Source organism: Cydia pomonella, chromosome 2 (assembly GCF_033807575.1).
Source record: "Cydia pomonella isolate Wapato2018A chromosome 2, ilCydPomo1, whole genome shotgun sequence".
NCBI lineage: Eukaryota > Metazoa > Arthropoda > Insecta > Lepidoptera > Tortricidae > Cydia > Cydia pomonella.
Window position 1 is genome coordinate 32,080,337 of NC_084704.1, and position 18,423 is coordinate 32,098,759.

Sequence of the window (18,423 nt, forward strand, 5' to 3'; positions counted from 1 at the left end):
CGCTCCGCGAAGTCGCGCCGCGATTCACGCGCATAGTCTGGAGGGGGCTTAAAGATAGGTTATGAATAAAGATGGTCTAGCCATACGAGGTATATATATGCAACCTTCTTTACGTTGTATTCATGCCTTTAAATTGTACCAATTTCATAGTGACATCTGGTGATGTAGTTTGGACAATCGGTAGTCAACTTTACACAAAAGTAGGTTATCGGATCCCATTAATAGAAATCGCCGCCATCTTTACTAATGTTATCTACATTTCTAAGTGTCGCCCCCCCCTGGGTTATATTATCACAAGCTCGCAACAGAAACGAATTATGTTCGCTGTTTTAAGCAACAAAATAACACAATGACACAAAACAATAAAAAGTCACTTTAGATTAAATTAGGTACACAAACTACTAAAATACTTTGGTTCGGTATGTTCTCAACGATCCTTCAGACCGTCCGGTCGTCTGATAGTACTCTAAGTTTTTTACCTATGGCAACGCTCGTAGTGTTTCCGGCTATTTTTTTTTCATGTTCACAATTATTTCACAATTTCACATTTTGTTTCGCTGCATGGGTGACGGTTTACGTCGTTTCAGTTTTCGTTACAAAATATTATATTAGATAGAAACAAGTAAGTGAAAACAATATTATTATATACATTTTTAAGTTAATTATTCAATCTGAACGCAAATAGAATGTTTTTGTAGTAACATTTTATCATCACATAATGTACATGGTTCTCCTTGTCCTCCATTCTCTTTTATTACTTATCACTGAAATTGGGTTAAGTTTTTGATTATTGTATTTTATAGGACTGTATTTAGTTGTAATTTAATAATACGTGATATATCATTACTATTCGCAAAGAAGCCTTTTCGATCAAAATAAAAACAGCACGCGTCACCCGCCATTGTTGATAAATAAAACGGCTGGGTCAGCTTTTTTGTTTTGATGAAGGGATTGCGAAAACTGACCCCCTTATGTAAATCATGATAGAAAGTCTCATCGACTTGTATATTATTCAAATTTAAAGAAATTGTGTACTTATATTATTTGTAATACCTGTTTTATCCTGCCCAATCGGGTTCCATTTTGTAAAACCAGGACGTGCATCAAGGTCGTGTCGGAATCTCGCGATTTTTAAACGCGTAACCGTGAATTTTATGACACTAACGTTTTGGTCGCGTGGTACAGATTGCGACTGCCACAATTTCATCGGTATAACAATAATTCAATACGCACAACATTGATCGGACAATTCGTACCTATTCTGTTGATTTTTTAAGGTAGAATAAAATGTCTGAACAACCACGAGGAAGGGGCAAGGCTCGCGGCCGCGCCGGGCGCGGGTCGCAGGAGAGCGGGCAGGCGCCGCGGCGGCCGGGCGAGGCGCCGGCGGGCGGCGCGGGAGCCGGCGCCGGGCCGCGGCCGCAGCCGCCGGCGGCCTGGGGCCCGCCCACCGCGGCGCCGCCCGTGCGCGCCGGCGGGCCCGCCGTGGCCGCGCCGGCCGGCCGCGCCTCGCACCGGACCACGCCGTCCACCCACGCGCATCCGGGGGATGTTGACATACAACAGAGAATGCAGACATTGGACATAGGTACTTTTTGTTATGGTTCATTGAGATAAGGGTACTCTGATATGATCATCCGATACAAACGAGACTGTCATCACCATTGATTGTAAACATTATTTTTACTGATCCTTATTTGTTATCTAAACTTGAATTTCTTATTAAATTTTAGGCCAGGGTGCACCGGGAGCCTCGGGCGAGCCCGGCGGCGCTGTGAGTGGTCGCGGCTCGCGTCGTGGTGGTGGACGGGTGCTGCCAGAAAATGTGATGATTCTCCGCACCCGCCCGGATCAGCTGCAATCTAAGAAAGGTAAGGGTTCCTGAAAGTTAACTTGTACAGGGTCAATATGACCTGTGCCGCACTGATTCTGTTAAAAAGCTCATTCCTCTCAAATGTCTGTCAGCATGCAAGCATTTGTTACAGTAAATATTTAAATATAGTAGACCAATAAAAGGAAGCAAAGTTGTCTATTGATTATCTAGAACTAGAGGCACTTGCGAACTATTATTACTAAACCCCTGGGTTTTGAAATCTGTTCACATTATAGAGAATTACATCGCGCAACAACAACAAATTAGTTTTTCTTTGACAGTCAGAATGGTGGTTGTACTATTCTTTGGTATTAATTTTAAGTGCCGGGAGGCACAATTTTTTTAAAAATATGGTATGCTTTTTTTTTTATTTTTATTAAGGTACACCCGTCATCATGACTCACTTTTCCACCCCCTTTTCACCATACGGGGTGATTTTGGGATTGAAAACTATACTATAACCTTCAACATATCAAAAACTATCTACACACCAAATTTCAACTAAATAGGAGTTTTAGATTTTGTTATTTGTGTATTATTACTATCTTACAATACAAATTTCAGCTTCCTTGGACTTCAGGAAGTACCCTAAGGGTTTTGATGATCATCAGTGAGTCAGTGAAGAAATCGAGTTTTTAGATATTAACACAATCTGAAGTATAATAATTTTTTTATGTTTAATAAGTCCACTATTGACATCATATACCGAGAATTTTGTTTATCTCGTATAATCCAAACCCAAGTTATGAGGGTTCAAAAAAACGACAAAGCGCTTTAAGAAAAGTAAGGTAGTGCACTTCGGTTTGCTCTTGGCGCGGGCACTGCCCAGATTTTGATTATTGAAACCTCACTGTGATTTGTAGTTACAAATGCTAATGCTACCTAGCTATTTAGGTAGTTCGAACTAGCACCAAATGTGCTTAAAAGTACATTCTAGTGTAAAACATTCCCGCACCCGAAACCCTGGGGTATGGTCAAAGTGTAGTTCGCGAATAATCATTTATCCCTAATTGTCTTCATTCAGAGGGAACAGTTTTTTGTCTGGCTAAAATTGCGAATTGCTGCAGCACAAACAACACATTGACTATGGACAGTTAACCTGTCTAATACATTAAAATAACAAATATGACTGTTCTCTCTTCTTCTTTCCATCCTTTTATCTCCTGCTGGGGTGTAGGGCTCGCACCATTTTCTTCCAATGACTCCGGTCCTGGGCAGCTTGGGTAACCTCCCACCCCATCCACAATACAACCAACTCTTGCTCCACGGAACGGCGCCAAGTAAATTTAGGGCGGCTGTTCTATAACAAGTAACAAAATAAAGAGGGAAATCTGACTGATGTCCATAAACACTAGAAATAAAAATAAGCAAGTCATTGATGTTAAAGGCTTATAACAGAGTCGAGGTCTACTTGACAGACAAACATGGGTGGTCCAAACTAGAAACTGTAATAATGTGTAGAACAGGTGACACAGCTCGGGTAAGAAAGCATATCAAATATTTTATGTAGGTATTTCATAGCAATCAGTCAGATTTATGTAATATATATGTATTCTCATTTATTTTATTTTCTTTCCCTTTTGTAAAAAATCGATGTTTTCTGAAAGAGCTACATATTTGTATGATTTGATGTACATATATACAGGGTTCTTGAGCAGTTAGCCATACGGGAATATAAGTTGCGAAAAGTCTCTAAAAAAATCTTAGGTAAGGCTTGGTCACCTTCGGTGGCATGGCAGGGGGGCATGGAACACTGCGTCAGATTCAGACGTCGCTCTGAAGTTGAGCGAGACGAATCTACGCGCGTATTAAGCGACGTCCCGCTCGCACGTCGGAGCAACGTGCGAATCGGACGCAAAGTGCCATGCCCCATAGCGTTATCAAGTAGCACGAGACACCCTTATTTGTCTATCTCACTTAAAACCAAGAATAAAGAAGACGGTAGTTTTTCTTGCAACCGAGCGAACCAGTGTACAATATGACCTCGAGACCTGTATAACCTTCGTAACTAGAGAGGGCACTAAATGCGTCGTCTTAACTGCTCGGTGAGCCTTATGAATGACACTCTAGGCTGCGTGTTATTATGATTACGATGGAGCGCAAGTACGTTTTTTTTTTTTTTATTATTAATTCTCAACAATAATTATTGTGTCGAACATAATTACTTAATGATTAAAATTATCTACATTATATTAAAAATCAAAATAAATATTGAACATAATTATAAATAATTACAATTACAAGGTCAACTTCAAAGGTACACTTCCAATTTAACAATCACTTACTAGAAATTACAACTGAAAACCTCAAGACAAATCAAATGTCAGTCTACTAAAAATAACTGAATAAATTCCTATTACAATAATACAAAACATTAACAATTGCTTTTAGTAATGTAGACAAGTGTCTTAGAAAAAAAAACACTAACATTGATCATCTGATGAGAAATCTGCTATACAGTAGTAGGATTTTCTCAAAAGATACTGTTTGAGCCTTGCATTAAACAATTTGCTATTTAAAATAGATTTCATTTCGATTGGTAACTTGTTAAACAGAAAGACTGACTGATAGCTAGCGGCATGCTTCATGATATTAAGACGTGGGACAAAGTTGCATTTCAAATCCTTCCGTCTAGTCGACAGCCTGATTTCCCTGTCTGTAATGCTCTCATATTTATTTAAATGCTTAATTAAATCTGTTAGGAGTACGAGGATATAAAGCGACGGCACAGTGAGGATATTAAGCTTTATAAAATGTTCTCTACAAGACTCCCTCTGAGGTATTCTAGCAATTATCCTAATAGCCCTTTTTTGAAGTATGAAAGCTGCTTCAATGTTATATTGATAACTATTACCCCATTGCTTGATGCTGTATCGCAGTTTAGACTCCACTAGAGCATGGTAAACTGCTTTAAGCTGAGTCGCATGAATTATATCCCGCAAGCAGCGAAGGGCATAGCATGCAGAGCTTATGGAGTTGGTTAGTACCTGTAGTTCATGTTTCCAATTCAACTGGGCATCAATATGGACCCCCAGAAATTTCACAACTTCAGCCTGTAAGATTTTGCTTCCGTTTAAAGTAATGTTTAGGTTATCCGAAGTGTTCGAAGTAGCGGAAAATAAAATCACATTAGTCTTTTTAGTGTTAAGTTTTAAGTTGTTGGCTGTGAACCACATATTACAGGCCATCAAGACAGCATTTGCTTTGTCGTTTAATTGTGTCATGCTTTCAGCTGTGACTACCGCATTGGTATCATCTGCAAACACTACTAGCTTAGTCTGTGGTACTATATTTTCAATATAGGGAATGAGGTCATTCACAAACAGTAGAAAAAATAAAGGGCCAAGTATTGAGCCCTGCGGAACTCCGCGTCTAATCGTCACTATACTTGACCTGACCACCCTTTCAGTGTCACCAACAATTGATCTAAGCTCGATAAATTGTTTCCTATTTGCTAGATACGATTCAAATATCTTGTAAACATTTTCTCTGATACCGTAGTGCTCAAGTTTTTGTAACAGAATATTGTGGTCTACTGTATCGAAGGCTGAACTAAGATCTAAGAATATTCCGGCTACTTTTTTTCGATCATTTAACTGTGATACTACATCATGAATTAGGGTGTCTATAGCCTCACCTGTTCCGATGCTTTTTTGATACCCGAATTGTCTTTTATTCAAAACATTTTGTGTAGTAAGGTGTCTCAGCAATCTAGACTTTAGTATCATTTCAAAGATTTTTGATATCGATGGTAAAAGAGATATAGGCCTATAATTACACGCATCTGTTCGACAACCTTTCTTGTAAATAGGCAAGACTTTGGCAATTTTTAACTGTTCGGGAAATATGCCCACCTCAAAACAGTTATTAAAGAAATGTGCAAGTGGTTCCGATAATAGATCAACATTTTCTTTATAACAGTTATGGGTATTTCATCGTGACCCATGGATAGTTTAGGTTTCATTTTGTTAATAATCTGTGAAACTTCCTGAGGCGAGACATATTGGTTAATCATTAATTTATGAACCCTTTTGGTGTTATCTCCTAATATTTTCAGAGCTAGAGCAATATCGCTCGTGACTGTCTCACTACCATGATCAAAAATATTGGAAAATATATTTGCCTGTTCTTGTGGATCATCCACGGCTTTATCTGTCTGAAGAATAAGTTTGCCATTGGTTTTAACCTGCGACCTATTCCTGTTCCTATTTACGATTTTCCAGATTTCTTTAGCTCTGTTACTTGCTCTACTTATTTTCAAACTGACCGCATGTTTTTTCGCATACCTAACTACACGTCTATAGATGGTCATATATTTTTTTCGATATGTCTCTAAGGAGTCGTTATAACTCTCCTTGTCCAAGGTATTAAGGAAACGCTTCATTTTACTTGCTATTTTAATACCTCTCGTAATCCAAGTTACGTTAGAGTCGTTATTTTTAAATCTTTTTTTCTTTTTTTTGAAGCAGTTTTTATACAAACTACTAAATTTACTAAGAAAAGTATTTATTCCAACATTTTTCAAATTTTCCTGCAAAAGTTTTTGTCTGAAGGCTAACTTATTCGTTTTATTATGTACACGGCGTTCCGTGTAAATGATCTGTTCATCATTTTTACCACCAGAGCACTCCATGATTAATTCACAACCCAAACCCGCATGTCCGTCAGCTAGACCATTATGGTCAACCCATGTATTTATAATACTATCTGGAGATAAGTTGGATAAAATGTTGTCAATACAAGACTCAGACTGGCCTCTTTTAAAGGTTATATCACTGATTAGGGGCTTAAAATTATAACAACTCAGTAAACTTAAGAAATCAGCACATTTTTTATCACATTTATGTATATTAATATTAAAATCTCCAACTATTATACATTTTTTGCCAAAAAAGAACTCTAGCAGTTGCTCAAATTTGTCTAAAAAAGTAACTAAGTTACTGTCACAGGGACTACGATAACAGCAAATTACATATAAATTAGTTTCGCAATCCTTAACCCCACACACTTCGAAACTTCCTGATTCGTAAAGAGTCTTACAGAAAGAGAGTTCCTCTGTTTGTTTATCAGAACGTACTAGGATGAGGCTGCCTCCTTTTTTTTTATTTGACCTAACGTTGTATGCAGCCAAGGCGTATAACGGCATGTTGAGAAGTACAACTGACAAATTATTTAAAAAATGTTCACTGAGGCATACGTAATGAATTTCTTTGGCTAATGTGCTTAAATAAATTTCTAACTCGTCCTTTTTATTAGATATGCCACAAACGTTCTGGTGAAATACATTTAGGTTGGTTATGTTCCTACTTGATTCTGCAATTGGACAGGCCTTGGGCCTAAAAAAATACTTCCATTCTTTGATAAGGTATCATCGCCCTGCCCTGCGCCCTGCGACCTTTCAAGCAGTGACACGTAATTATCTACTTCAATTCCGGTTAGTGTATCTCTTAGATCTTGGAGCATAGCCTTAAAACCATTATTGTTTAGACGCCCGGTTTGCCGAGAAAACATTGCACTGTCATAGGTCAGATTACGGTTACTGTCCAGTGTAAAAGCATATTCATATTTCAACACATCTTGATACAGTAATTCATTAAATATTTCAACCCTTCTATTATACATATTACTGAAATGTCCACAGTTAAAAGTGGGGATACATAAAGTTACATTGGTATGAGTGATTTTTTCCAATGATTGTCTTATCAATAACACAAGGTTTTCATAATTTTTAGTAACTTTAAAGTCTTGCTCACCTATGAATATAATGCAATGGTCGTTCATTGTAAAATTTATCAACTTATTATCTAGGTTAGTTAAGAGATGCTCCATATCCGCATCTGGGGTGAGGAAATGACATAGATCATAATTTGAGCCTAGGATGTTTTTGGTGTTTTTAAGAACTTTGTTATATTTGTTAGAGCTTAGAATACAGATTTTTTGTTTTACTACTTTCTTTTTAGTCTGCTGTGGCAATGTTGTCGAAGGTTCCTTGTTAGGAGGTGACATCGCTGCTCCTTCTGCGTGCGCTGGTTCATAAGTTCTCGGTTCTGATACATGTGAGTTCTGTTCTTCACTTAAACTTCGGTCTTGCTGGCTTTGTTGAAGATTTTCAGCTCTCACCTTTTTTTTCTTCTCTGTGGTTTTATCTTTAAGCAAGTGTTTATTCTTCGCAGGCGTCTTCTTTATACTAGGTGATGTACTTCCAGTGATTAGTTTTTTGTAGGTATTGATCACTTTAATTTTTTCTTCAATCTGTTTATTGAGTGTCATGACTTCGGTATTAAGGCGATCTATTTCTGAGTGTGCGCTAGCAAGTTGTGTTGATAATGTGGCGACTTGATAGTTCAATTCGTCTATGTCGTATTCACGGGCGATGTTAGGTAGACTTCGTGAGGGTGTGTCGCGTGTTTCCGATGTCTCCGGCCATGTATCTGTTTGCGATTCGTCCTGCTCGTCTGAGGACTCTGAGGCCCCATCATTTTCTTGTATCGACTCGTCCAATGGAGTGTCACATTCTGAGGTCACATCATCTCCTCTTCTCGACTCGTTCAATGCAGTGTTATCTTTGAGTTGGGTTTGAATAATTATGACCTCACTTGTGACTACTTTAGGTAATGTCTGCTGCATGCTCATCGATATGTTGTTTCTAGCATTCGAAATAGGTGAAGCTATATTTCTTGTGCTGCTATTAAAAGTCGAGTTAGCCTGATTTGTATGAATCTCTTCATAGTCCGATAGATTTCCTAAGTCGATCGACGTAACTTTAGGCAATATTACCTTATCACTTACCAATTTATGAAAACTAGGATCTTCTTGGTCCTTTATGTCTGTCTTAGTATTTTCATTTGACAAGACCTTGGTCGCAATGTCCGGTTCAATTCTCTCTATAGTAACTTTACCGCTATTTATTTTCGTAGTACTCGGTTTTTGTCGAGGTGTAATTTTCTTTATTGGTTTTCTGATACAAGTCCTACATTTCCAGGTTTTTTTGTCTTCCTTAGTCATCAGAACAAATAATCGTCGGGTAATAATTGCACAAGGTAAGTCATAATATTTTTGGCATAATTCGCATTTGATAATTTCGCCATTCTTTATGATTTTGTCGCATTTGGAACATGATACATCCTTTGAGTTAAACGGTGACATTTTATGTATCAACGGGAAAATATTAAAATCAAGAATTAAAAATTAATCAAATCTGTATGATCGATACATAAATCGATTGACAATCGATTATTAGTGGATTCGATCGTATTTCTGAACGCACTCCTGTCCGATTTTTTTACGCTGGTAACTTTTATTTTGCTCTTGAGGTTGGTAGTAGTGCCAGCCTGTCAGGTTTTTCGTCCAATCACAAGGGACTATGGGACAAACGTAAGATTTGTTTATAAATTTCAAGGAGAAACGGTAGGGTGCTTATTCTTACCGATGTGAAATTCTAATATAAATCCGTATCATATAGCTGATTGGCGGTTGTTTGCTGAAGTCCTTTTCTTTTTGCAACTTTCTTGTACACAAACACTGATTCTCATGCTATTTTACATATTAATAATAAATAAAAACTCGAAGAGATCTTAGTACTTTGTATGTGCCGGCCAGGGGTTGCCAGCGCCTCCGTAGTACTTTGTTTAGCCACTGTAACTTGAACCTTAAGCCTATTGCATAATTAAGGAGTGCGCTCGTACTGGTTTTCCTTAGAGTTGATCACAGATGCGCTTGATAAGTAAGTGGACTTACATTAATACACAACAGACAAGGCGTTTGCGATGCCCTGATTGGCTAAGATTCTAGCATCCCTTCCTAGCCAAGCCATAGTATTGCACGAATCGAAACAAACTAGTACAATGACCATATTTTTTATGGATAAAAATGTCAAACTTTAAAAGAAACTACCACTTTTTTTTCAAAAATGTGTTGTAATGCTGATCTATAATGAAATAACATATTCAAATATGGCTAACTGCTAAAAAAGAACCCTGTATTTTTTAAATCCATAAGATGTAATGTTTTTAAAGATGTGTGCCCACGAGTAAAAAATATTTAAAGAAAAATAAAGGCTTAAATAAAATAAATAATATGCATACTTGAATAATAAAATAAACTATCTTTAGCCTTTGTCTTAAGTATGTGATCTATTGTTTGTATAGGTTCTTTCGGCGACCCACTGGAGTTGATGGCGAATTACTTCACCGTCCACTCCACGCCACAGTGGCGCCTGTACCAGTACCACGTGGACGTGGACCCCGAGGAGGACAGCACCAGCACGCGCAGGGGGCTGCTGCGCGTCCACGCCAACACTCTCGGAGGGTGAGACCAGAACACTAAAGCTGAGAAACATCATCCTTACTATAGATAGATATACCATTTAACTGGGACGGTTGGTAAGAAGCTATTATGGTCAGCAACGGTCTGCGGCGGTAGCACGGTCGCGTTTTTATCGCCTGTCGCGTTCTAACAAGTTAGTGCGAAAGTGATAGGTGATAAAAATGTACCCATGCTGCGAGATTTGATCTTAGTAGAAAATTTCCGTGCTAATTCTTTACCAACCGATTGAGATGAGTGGTCGACTTATAGTTTTCAACCATATTATGTGTGTTTATACATGTAAGTAAAAAAAATGAAATGTTTACAGATACATTTTTGACGGCTGCGTCTTGTACACCGTGAAAAAACTGCACCCCAACCCTTTGGAATTATACTCCGACCGTAAGACGGATGGGCAGCGTATGAGACTTCTGATAAAGGTTAGTACATAAAAATACGCATTTCTCCATTTTCTGGTATTATTTTCTTACTTTATACATAAATTCTTGTGGCGGCTCAAGCTAGCCTCCATATGTAATGTCTTTTTAGCATAATCTGGTCGCTGCGGTATTATTATTTAACTATCTATATTAACTTTCAACGTAAACTCCACATTGTTGTGTTTTTTATTCCAGCTAACCCAAGATGTCGCCCCTGGAGACTATCATTATCTCCAGATATTCAATCTGATCATCAGAAAGTGCTTTTATAAGCTGAATTTGCAGTTGATGGGCAGGGACTTTTTCGACCCTGATGCTAAGGTAAGTAACACAAAGTGGAGTTTAATAGAAATTGCAAAATATGCAAACAGATATGACAGGTTTTGTTAGCAAAACCTAACCTAACTTAACCATATATTTTTTCTGAAAATTGATATAAATAAAATATCTAAGTATACATATATACATACTGTCCATAGGATCATGGTTGTCCTTAAAAATGCAAGATAAAGTAAAGTGGTTTGTTTACATTATTTTCAATATCTATTAAACTAAAGTACCATCAAATTGAGCGGTAAGATGAATTCGTTTTATAACTACGATTATTTTATAGGTTGACATCCCAGAATACAAGCTCCAAATTTGGCCTGGTTACAAAACAACAATAAATCAATATGAAGACCGCCTCCTTATGGTGACAGAGATCACCCATAAAGTGCTGCGCATGGACACTGTTTTGCAAATGCTGCAAGAGTATGCCCAAACCAAGGGCGCTAACTTTAAAAAAATATTCGTGGAAGACGTGGCAGGTAAATACATTATTTTTAACTAGTTTGCAACTATTTCATCCACATCCATTTGTAAAAATGTATGAACTTGAGATTCTCTTTATCTACACATTATAAACCCTCGATACGCAAACCGGAAATAAACTGTTCAGCCCTAGTGTAAATTTATTCGATAGCATGACGTGACGTACGCGTTTGCGTTAACACATTCACTGCCAGACAAAAAACGGCGCACTATACAAGAAACCGGTGGTCTATAGCTGCGTACAAAACAACCCGCCCAGCGGATCTGAACAAAGTTCACGAGCGCCCACCAGGTGGGTTCCCGGTAGTGAATGTGTTAGCTATAGACCACCGGTTTCTGGGGTAGTGCGCCGTTTTTTGTCTGGCAGTGAATGTGTTCTGAAGTCTCATTTTGTATGGGAATCAGAAACAGCGCGCCAAACGGGAATTTCTGGAAACTCAAAATCCCATACAAAATGAGACCTAACGCAAACGCGTACGTCACGTCACTATCGAATAAATTTACACTAGGGCTGAACAGTTTATTTCCGGTTTGCGTATCGAGGGTTTATAATGTATAAAAATAAACTGGTTTGTTAAAACAAATTTCTTATCTGTGATAATGTTATTGATGATAAAAATATCACAGATCTTATAATGACATTCAAATTTCGAACATCTCTACAAAATAATTTGAATATCAAGTTTTGCTCGAGACAGACTTAATTAGCTTTACCTCGAAATCTAATACCAGTGGAAATGACTTACTCAAAATGATATGACGATTTCAAACAATTTTGATATATGCCGCAAGTTACTTAATATTGAATGATATGGCTGTCCGGGCCCACCCTTGCTTATCTCTGAATTGAAAAATAAGCTTTTGGAAAATTTTCTATTTTGGTACAAGCTTTTATCACTGACTGTACTTTTCTTTCAACAGGCAATTAATACTTATCGAGACAATTCTAAAAACCCGAAATATAATTAGGTTGAGTTCCTATACTACCTCCTGTCTCCATCATCAGATCAGCTCGATGGTACCATAATATTGTAATGTCACCTGACTTAAATCCCTCCGGCCGCGATGGCAACCGAGTTTGGTAACCAGTTGCCAAAAAGTATTGAATATTCTTGTTAGACAACCAGTTGCCAAAGACGAATGACTGTTCCCGTTACATAACTGTTATCTTTCTCCTTGTGGTTTCGCAACCAGTTGCCGGAACAGAAAAAAAAATCTTGTTACTCAACCAAAGTTGCTAAAGGATTAAACACATATCTAACCTTTTTTGGGCTAGGTGATTGTAAAATATATATAATATGAAATATGATGAAAATAGTTTTATTGCAGCAACCTTATGATTCTTTCATGTTAGGCCCCTCTCTCACGGGGCGACTGACAAGCGACGCGACTGCAATGCAATTCATGGTCGCATACTCGTATGCTACTCGTTTCAAGTCGTCTCCGCACACGGTGCAATGCAACTGAGACGATTTTTTATCATTTGCAGTACGGCTCTCCGCTCAATTGGTGCGGAAATGTCGAGTGACAGTAGCGACGAAGACAATGTTCTTCTATATGTATTATATACAGCGTGTATTTTTGATATAACCACATACGCTAAGGGTAGTTAGTATAGACCCTAATAAACATACTTTCATATGTTTTATTAAAATTTAACGACATGTTTTTTTCCATATAAAATATTTCAGCACGCAATGTAGCGCTACCTACATGATGACTTTGCCTTTAAAACGTCACAACTGATATGTGTCAGATTAGTGTATACGCAGTACATTGCGGCTTGAAAAAATTTCATAAATTATTTACGGTGTGGTAGTTAACACTACATTAACAATTTGTTTTAGTATCAATTCCTAGCACTAAAATCTACGTCTGGTTACAGTTTGTGGCTATATCAACAATACACACAGTAGAAATAAACGGAAATGTAAAAGAAGATTCTGGGTGCATCGGTACATTGAAAAAAAATTAAATTTGTAGAGCTTTCGTTATACAAACTTACTATACAAGCTTATAATTATACAAACATGGATAATTTTCCACCTCCTGGACAAATTGAATGTTAAATCTTTGATCCGCGGCCATTTTCGTCTGCAACGCGTGCGAATCGAGTAGCGTGCGACCGGCAAGCACAGTCGCGTGCGACTGGTAGCAAACGCGTCGTAGACGCGTCTCGTCGTGTGCGGAACGAAGTGAATTTGTATGCAGGCTACTCGCGAGCGACGCGTAGCATACGCGTATGAGACGCAAGTCGCTTGAGAGTAGCCTCGTGAGCGGAGGGCCTTAGTAGCATGGCGTCTAATTAGCGTCTGATTCCTAGTTATGAAACGAGAATGATCATTCCTATTAAGTAACTATACTTGACAAATTCCTAGTTGGCAACTATAGTTGTGTAGCAAGAATAGACATTCGTCTTTGGCAACTGGTTGTCTAACAAGAATATTCAATACTTTTCAGCAACTGGTTACCAAACTCGGTTGCCATCGCGGCCGGAGGGACTTAAATATGTATGCAAAATGTCAGCTTCATTGGAAACGGGGAAGTGGGTCAAATTTAACTTGCAAGATTTGACCCATACAAACATACAGTTACATTGCAAGTTAAATACAAGCTTATAAAAAAAGTTCCGTGACATGTGTGAAACAAGTTATCATTTACCCTGATTTGACGTTCATTTTATCTTGTCCCATAATTTTTTATATATTTTTTATATTTATATTTATATCTATGAGCTATCAATTATTGTTCAATTCTTTTTTGCGTTTCATTATGTGGCACTGTGGTAGTCACGTAAACTACTATTAAAATTCTAGGCAAAATCGTCATGACGGACTACAACAAGCGAACGTACCGCGTAGACGATGTGGCCTGGAACGAGTCTCCATCGTCCACATTCAAAATGAAGGACCAGACCATATCCTACATGGATTACTACAAAACCGTAAGTACTGGAGCAGGTAGTGATTCCTATGTGGGAACTTGGCACCCTGAAAAGTTAATGCCAAATGATCGTCTTGCACATACTCTAACTCCTTTTTTTTTACTTCTGCTGCTGAGTGTACCAGTCCCGAGTAGTTAAAAAATCTAGTAGGCACTTATTGTTGATTTGTCAATTTCTTAGTTCAGAAATACATAAAGTCAATCTTTGTTAAGATGAGTTTCTGGTTAATGATATGTGCATTAAGTTTTGCTTAACGGCATTAATGAACCGGTCCTACTTTGTGCAGAAATACAACATCCGCATCAACGACGCGAAGCAGCCGCTGCTGATCTCGCGCTCCAAGCCGCGCGAGGTGCGCGCCGGCATGCCGGAGCTGGTGTACCTGGTGCCCGAGCTGTGCCGCCAGACCGGCCTGTCCGACGAGATGCGCGCCAACTTCCAGCTCATGAAGGCCATGGCCGTGCACACCAAGATCGGCCCCGACACCCGCATACAGAAACTGCTCGCCTTCAACCGGCGCTTCACGCAGAACAAGGAGGTGGTTGCGGTAAGTTTGTACTGTCCACTCTCCACTCTCCACTGTCCAGCCAGCTTGCCGTAACATAACGCGGCTCCCGTTTGGCTGACGCCTTAACAAATGATAAAGAAATATTTTATCGTTAGATGTGTTACTTACGAAAATATGAATATAAATAAAATGAAATATAAAAAAAATATTGATGCTAATGATAATATATTATGATTGCAAAAGCTTTTGCCTTGTTATGCCTGCTCTTATTTTTTCTTTGCAGACCCTAAAAACGTGGATAAAATCCAAGAATGTCTAGGAATCTAATCAATTGATTAACTTACAGGAACTGGGGACGTGGGACCTCAAGTTAGCCAATGACCTGATCAAGTTCAAAGGCCGTCTACTTCCGCCGGAGAATATCACGCAGGGCGACGGACGGAAATACCCCGCCGGCCTCACTACTGAAGGCTGGACCAGAGACATGAGGTTATTATTATTGTGGTGTTAGCGGGCCTTTTGAGTGCCATGGTTAGTCATTTCTGCTGTTAAGGGGATCCCTGGCATCATTGACATCTGAATCCCTTAGTTTTCTAATGTATTTTCAAAGTTCATCAAAGTTAAAGAATTGTAGGCCAAAAAAAAACTGGTTTTCTGTGCTTTTATGTTAATTAGTTTAGAATTAAAATCTCTGAACAGTTTTTAGAGACGTAAAAGACGAACCCAAATATGTAAATTTCGTATATATAAGATCCTACACTGCAATCAAGTAACGAAAAAATGTTTTTTTAATACAATATTTAAAAAATGATAAAAGAATATGAATTTTAAAATATTGTAATAAAAAATCATTATTACAATATTTAAATAATTATAAAACAATAAGTATTCATTTTTTTTTAATCAGGCAGATCAGGGAGATCAAAGCTTGAAGAACCTATAGCCGTTTGTCTTATAATTCTATCTGTAGTGCAAATGTCCAAAATCGATGAAAACGGAGAGCCCAATGTTTTGCACCTCTTTCATGATCAAAGTGACATATTTTTTTTCACCACACCAACTGGTAAAGGCCCTCTTGATTGTTCATAAACGAATGAGAAAGTTGCATTTTATCCACATGTGGGGCAAAGTAATCAGATGCAAATTTTGAGTTGTTTCCTTATGTTAGCTGGTAGAATTGACTTTTAAATTATGATTTTGAATGATACCTTTTATATTGCGTTCATTTGGATTTGATTTGGTTTGTTTATTTTGGCATTTCATAGTTAGTATTTTCCTCGTGTTGGTGTGGTGAAAAATTTTGTGTTTCACTCGGAGGCAAAGTTTGTTTAACGAGCGGTTAAACAACAACTTTGCCCCCTTGTAAAACAAATAATTATTTGTCTTTGTGATTGATAAAAAAACGGGTGGGTGTAGGTTACTGAATCCATAATAATACCTGCAGGTCTCGGCCTCTGCTCTCGTTCGGGCCGTGCCCCTCGTGGGTGGTGATCACGCCGGAGCGCCAGCGCCGCGACGCCGAGAGCTTCGTGCAGCTCATCATGAAGACTGGCAGCGGCGCGGGCTTCAGGATGCCGCAACCGGAAATTGGTATGTTCCAGATATAAGCCACTTAGGCAATAGCACTACTAGCAAGTTTCTATTTAGATATATTTTTAGTAATAAGCATTAATAATGTATGTCTCTTGTTTAGTGTCCATTCAGCGTGACGGGTCGATGGAGTACGCTAACATGTGCGAGAACGTTATCGCCAAGAAAAATCCGGCGCTCATTCTGTGCGTCTTGGCAAGACAGATGGCGGACAGGTGAATTTTGAAATATTTTTTTATATATCGAATTTTGGAAATTATTAGGTGATAATACGTGTTGTTGCGACCTTATGTAGACTTTGAAACACCCGTCAATAACCATCAATAACCAACTTAAATAACCATTTACCTAAATTTGATTTAATTTCAGCTGTAAAATTAATACTAATAAATTAAGGCAGAACGAATAGGTGTCCGATTATAAAACTTTCATCTGGATAATCTTAGAGACTTCTAGTTCAGATGCTCGATTACTCAACACAGTTCACTAGGAATAAAGTATCTGACCTGAGCTAAGAGTTCATAACCCTTTATCGGCCACTAAAAGACGTTTACTGTCATAGCATAGAGTCGTAGCGTGCCATCTTCCCTTTTGAGCGATCGTCTCCTGTGCCAGGTACGAGGCGATCAAGAAGAAGTGCACCGTGGACCGCGCCGTGCCCACGCAGGTGGTGTGCGGCCGCAACATGACCAGCAAGTCCGCCATGTCCATCGCCACCAAGGTGGCCATACAGATCAACTGCAAGGTAAACTATATATCCTATTATATGTCAAGGATATTAAACATAAACAACGCTATCAAACACTGGTGACTTTAAAAGCTGAGACCGATAGACACATCAGCTTTTTAAATATTGATTACTAAATTTTGTTATACATGCATATTCATTATAAGATTAATTATTTTTATCTCATTAGGCGGGTCATTTGTTTTGTTCCATGTGGCTCCTGGCAGTCAAATTATTAAAGCCCGACCAGAAATATGTGATCATTGTCAAGAGGGCGCTGTTATTTTCATGTATAGAGTGACAGTTCAGTTTAGTATGAAATTTTTAGTTCCAATGATATGGCGTGTGATCTTATATATTAGTGGTCAGGCGTTACATGTATATGTTTTTGTGGGCATATGACGTTATAACGATGTGCTCTGTGTGGCGGCACAGCTGGGCGGCGCGCCGTGGACGGTGGACATCCCGCTGCCCAACCTCATGGTGGTGGGCTACGACGTGTGCCACGACACGCGCAGCAAGGAGAAGAGCTTCGGCGCCTTCGTGGCCTCCATGGACCGCCAGCAGACGCGCTACATCTCCTCCGTCAACGCGCACACCTCCGGCGAGGAGCTCTCCTCGCACATGGGCTTCAACATCACCGTCGCGCTCAAGAAGTACCGCGAGATCAACCGTGAGTTGACTCGATCAATGTCTCTTCTAATTCATTACAAACAGCTTCGTGATGGCAGGAGGACTAAAATGATAACGGAGTGGTGGCCGCTTTCGGATGAAATATGCCGGACGCCAGACCGTTGGCTCGTTGGGTGGACGACATTCGGAAGATTGCGAGTCCCTTCTGGCTGAGATTAGCTCGGGACCGGGACGAGTGGCGTACTAGACAAGAGGCATATGCTCAGCAGTGGGCGATAAAGGGCTGAGATGATAATGATGACTCGTGAATCGGCGTCGTAATTATACAGACCATGGTGCGCGTTCCGCCTCTGAATATTTAGTAACCTGACAGAAGATTGCCCAGGGTGCCTGCGTGACAATCGTTTGCGCTACGACAACGAAACGTTTTGTCACTATCATTCTTGCATATAAAGTGGCTGATAGACGGGCGAGTAAGTTCGCGAACTTATGGCTCGATGACTTTTTTCGCTTGTAAAGTACGCGTACTTAGGCTGACACACGAGCGAAAAAGGTCGTTGAGCTGTAAGTTCGCGAACTTACTCGCACGTC

At 39.1% G+C, this 18,423-nt stretch overlaps 1 protein-coding gene across 1 annotated transcript in view; it reads left to right on the plus strand.

The window, feature by feature from the left end:
- Window positions 1-410: 410 nt before the first annotated feature.
- LOC133515370 (piwi-like protein Siwi) overlaps window positions 411-18,423 on the plus strand; it is a 29,208-nt gene continuing 11,195 nt past the window's right edge. The window contains exons 1-14 of the mRNA XM_061847898.1: window positions 411-622; window positions 1,278-1,588; window positions 1,734-1,871; window positions 10,021-10,180; window positions 10,506-10,617; window positions 10,813-10,938; window positions 11,231-11,426; window positions 14,247-14,374; window positions 14,661-14,921; window positions 15,229-15,371; window positions 16,327-16,472; window positions 16,576-16,687; window positions 17,088-17,217; window positions 17,635-17,872. Coding sequence (XP_061703882.1) covers window positions 1,288-1,588; window positions 1,734-1,871; window positions 10,021-10,180; window positions 10,506-10,617; window positions 10,813-10,938; window positions 11,231-11,426; window positions 14,247-14,374; window positions 14,661-14,921; window positions 15,229-15,371; window positions 16,327-16,472; window positions 16,576-16,687; window positions 17,088-17,217; window positions 17,635-17,872 — 2,191 coding nt within the window. The 5' untranslated portion in view covers window positions 411-622; window positions 1,278-1,287. The remainder of the gene's footprint in view (window positions 623-1,277; window positions 1,589-1,733; window positions 1,872-10,020; window positions 10,181-10,505; window positions 10,618-10,812; window positions 10,939-11,230; window positions 11,427-14,246; window positions 14,375-14,660; window positions 14,922-15,228; window positions 15,372-16,326; window positions 16,473-16,575; window positions 16,688-17,087; window positions 17,218-17,634; window positions 17,873-18,423) is intronic.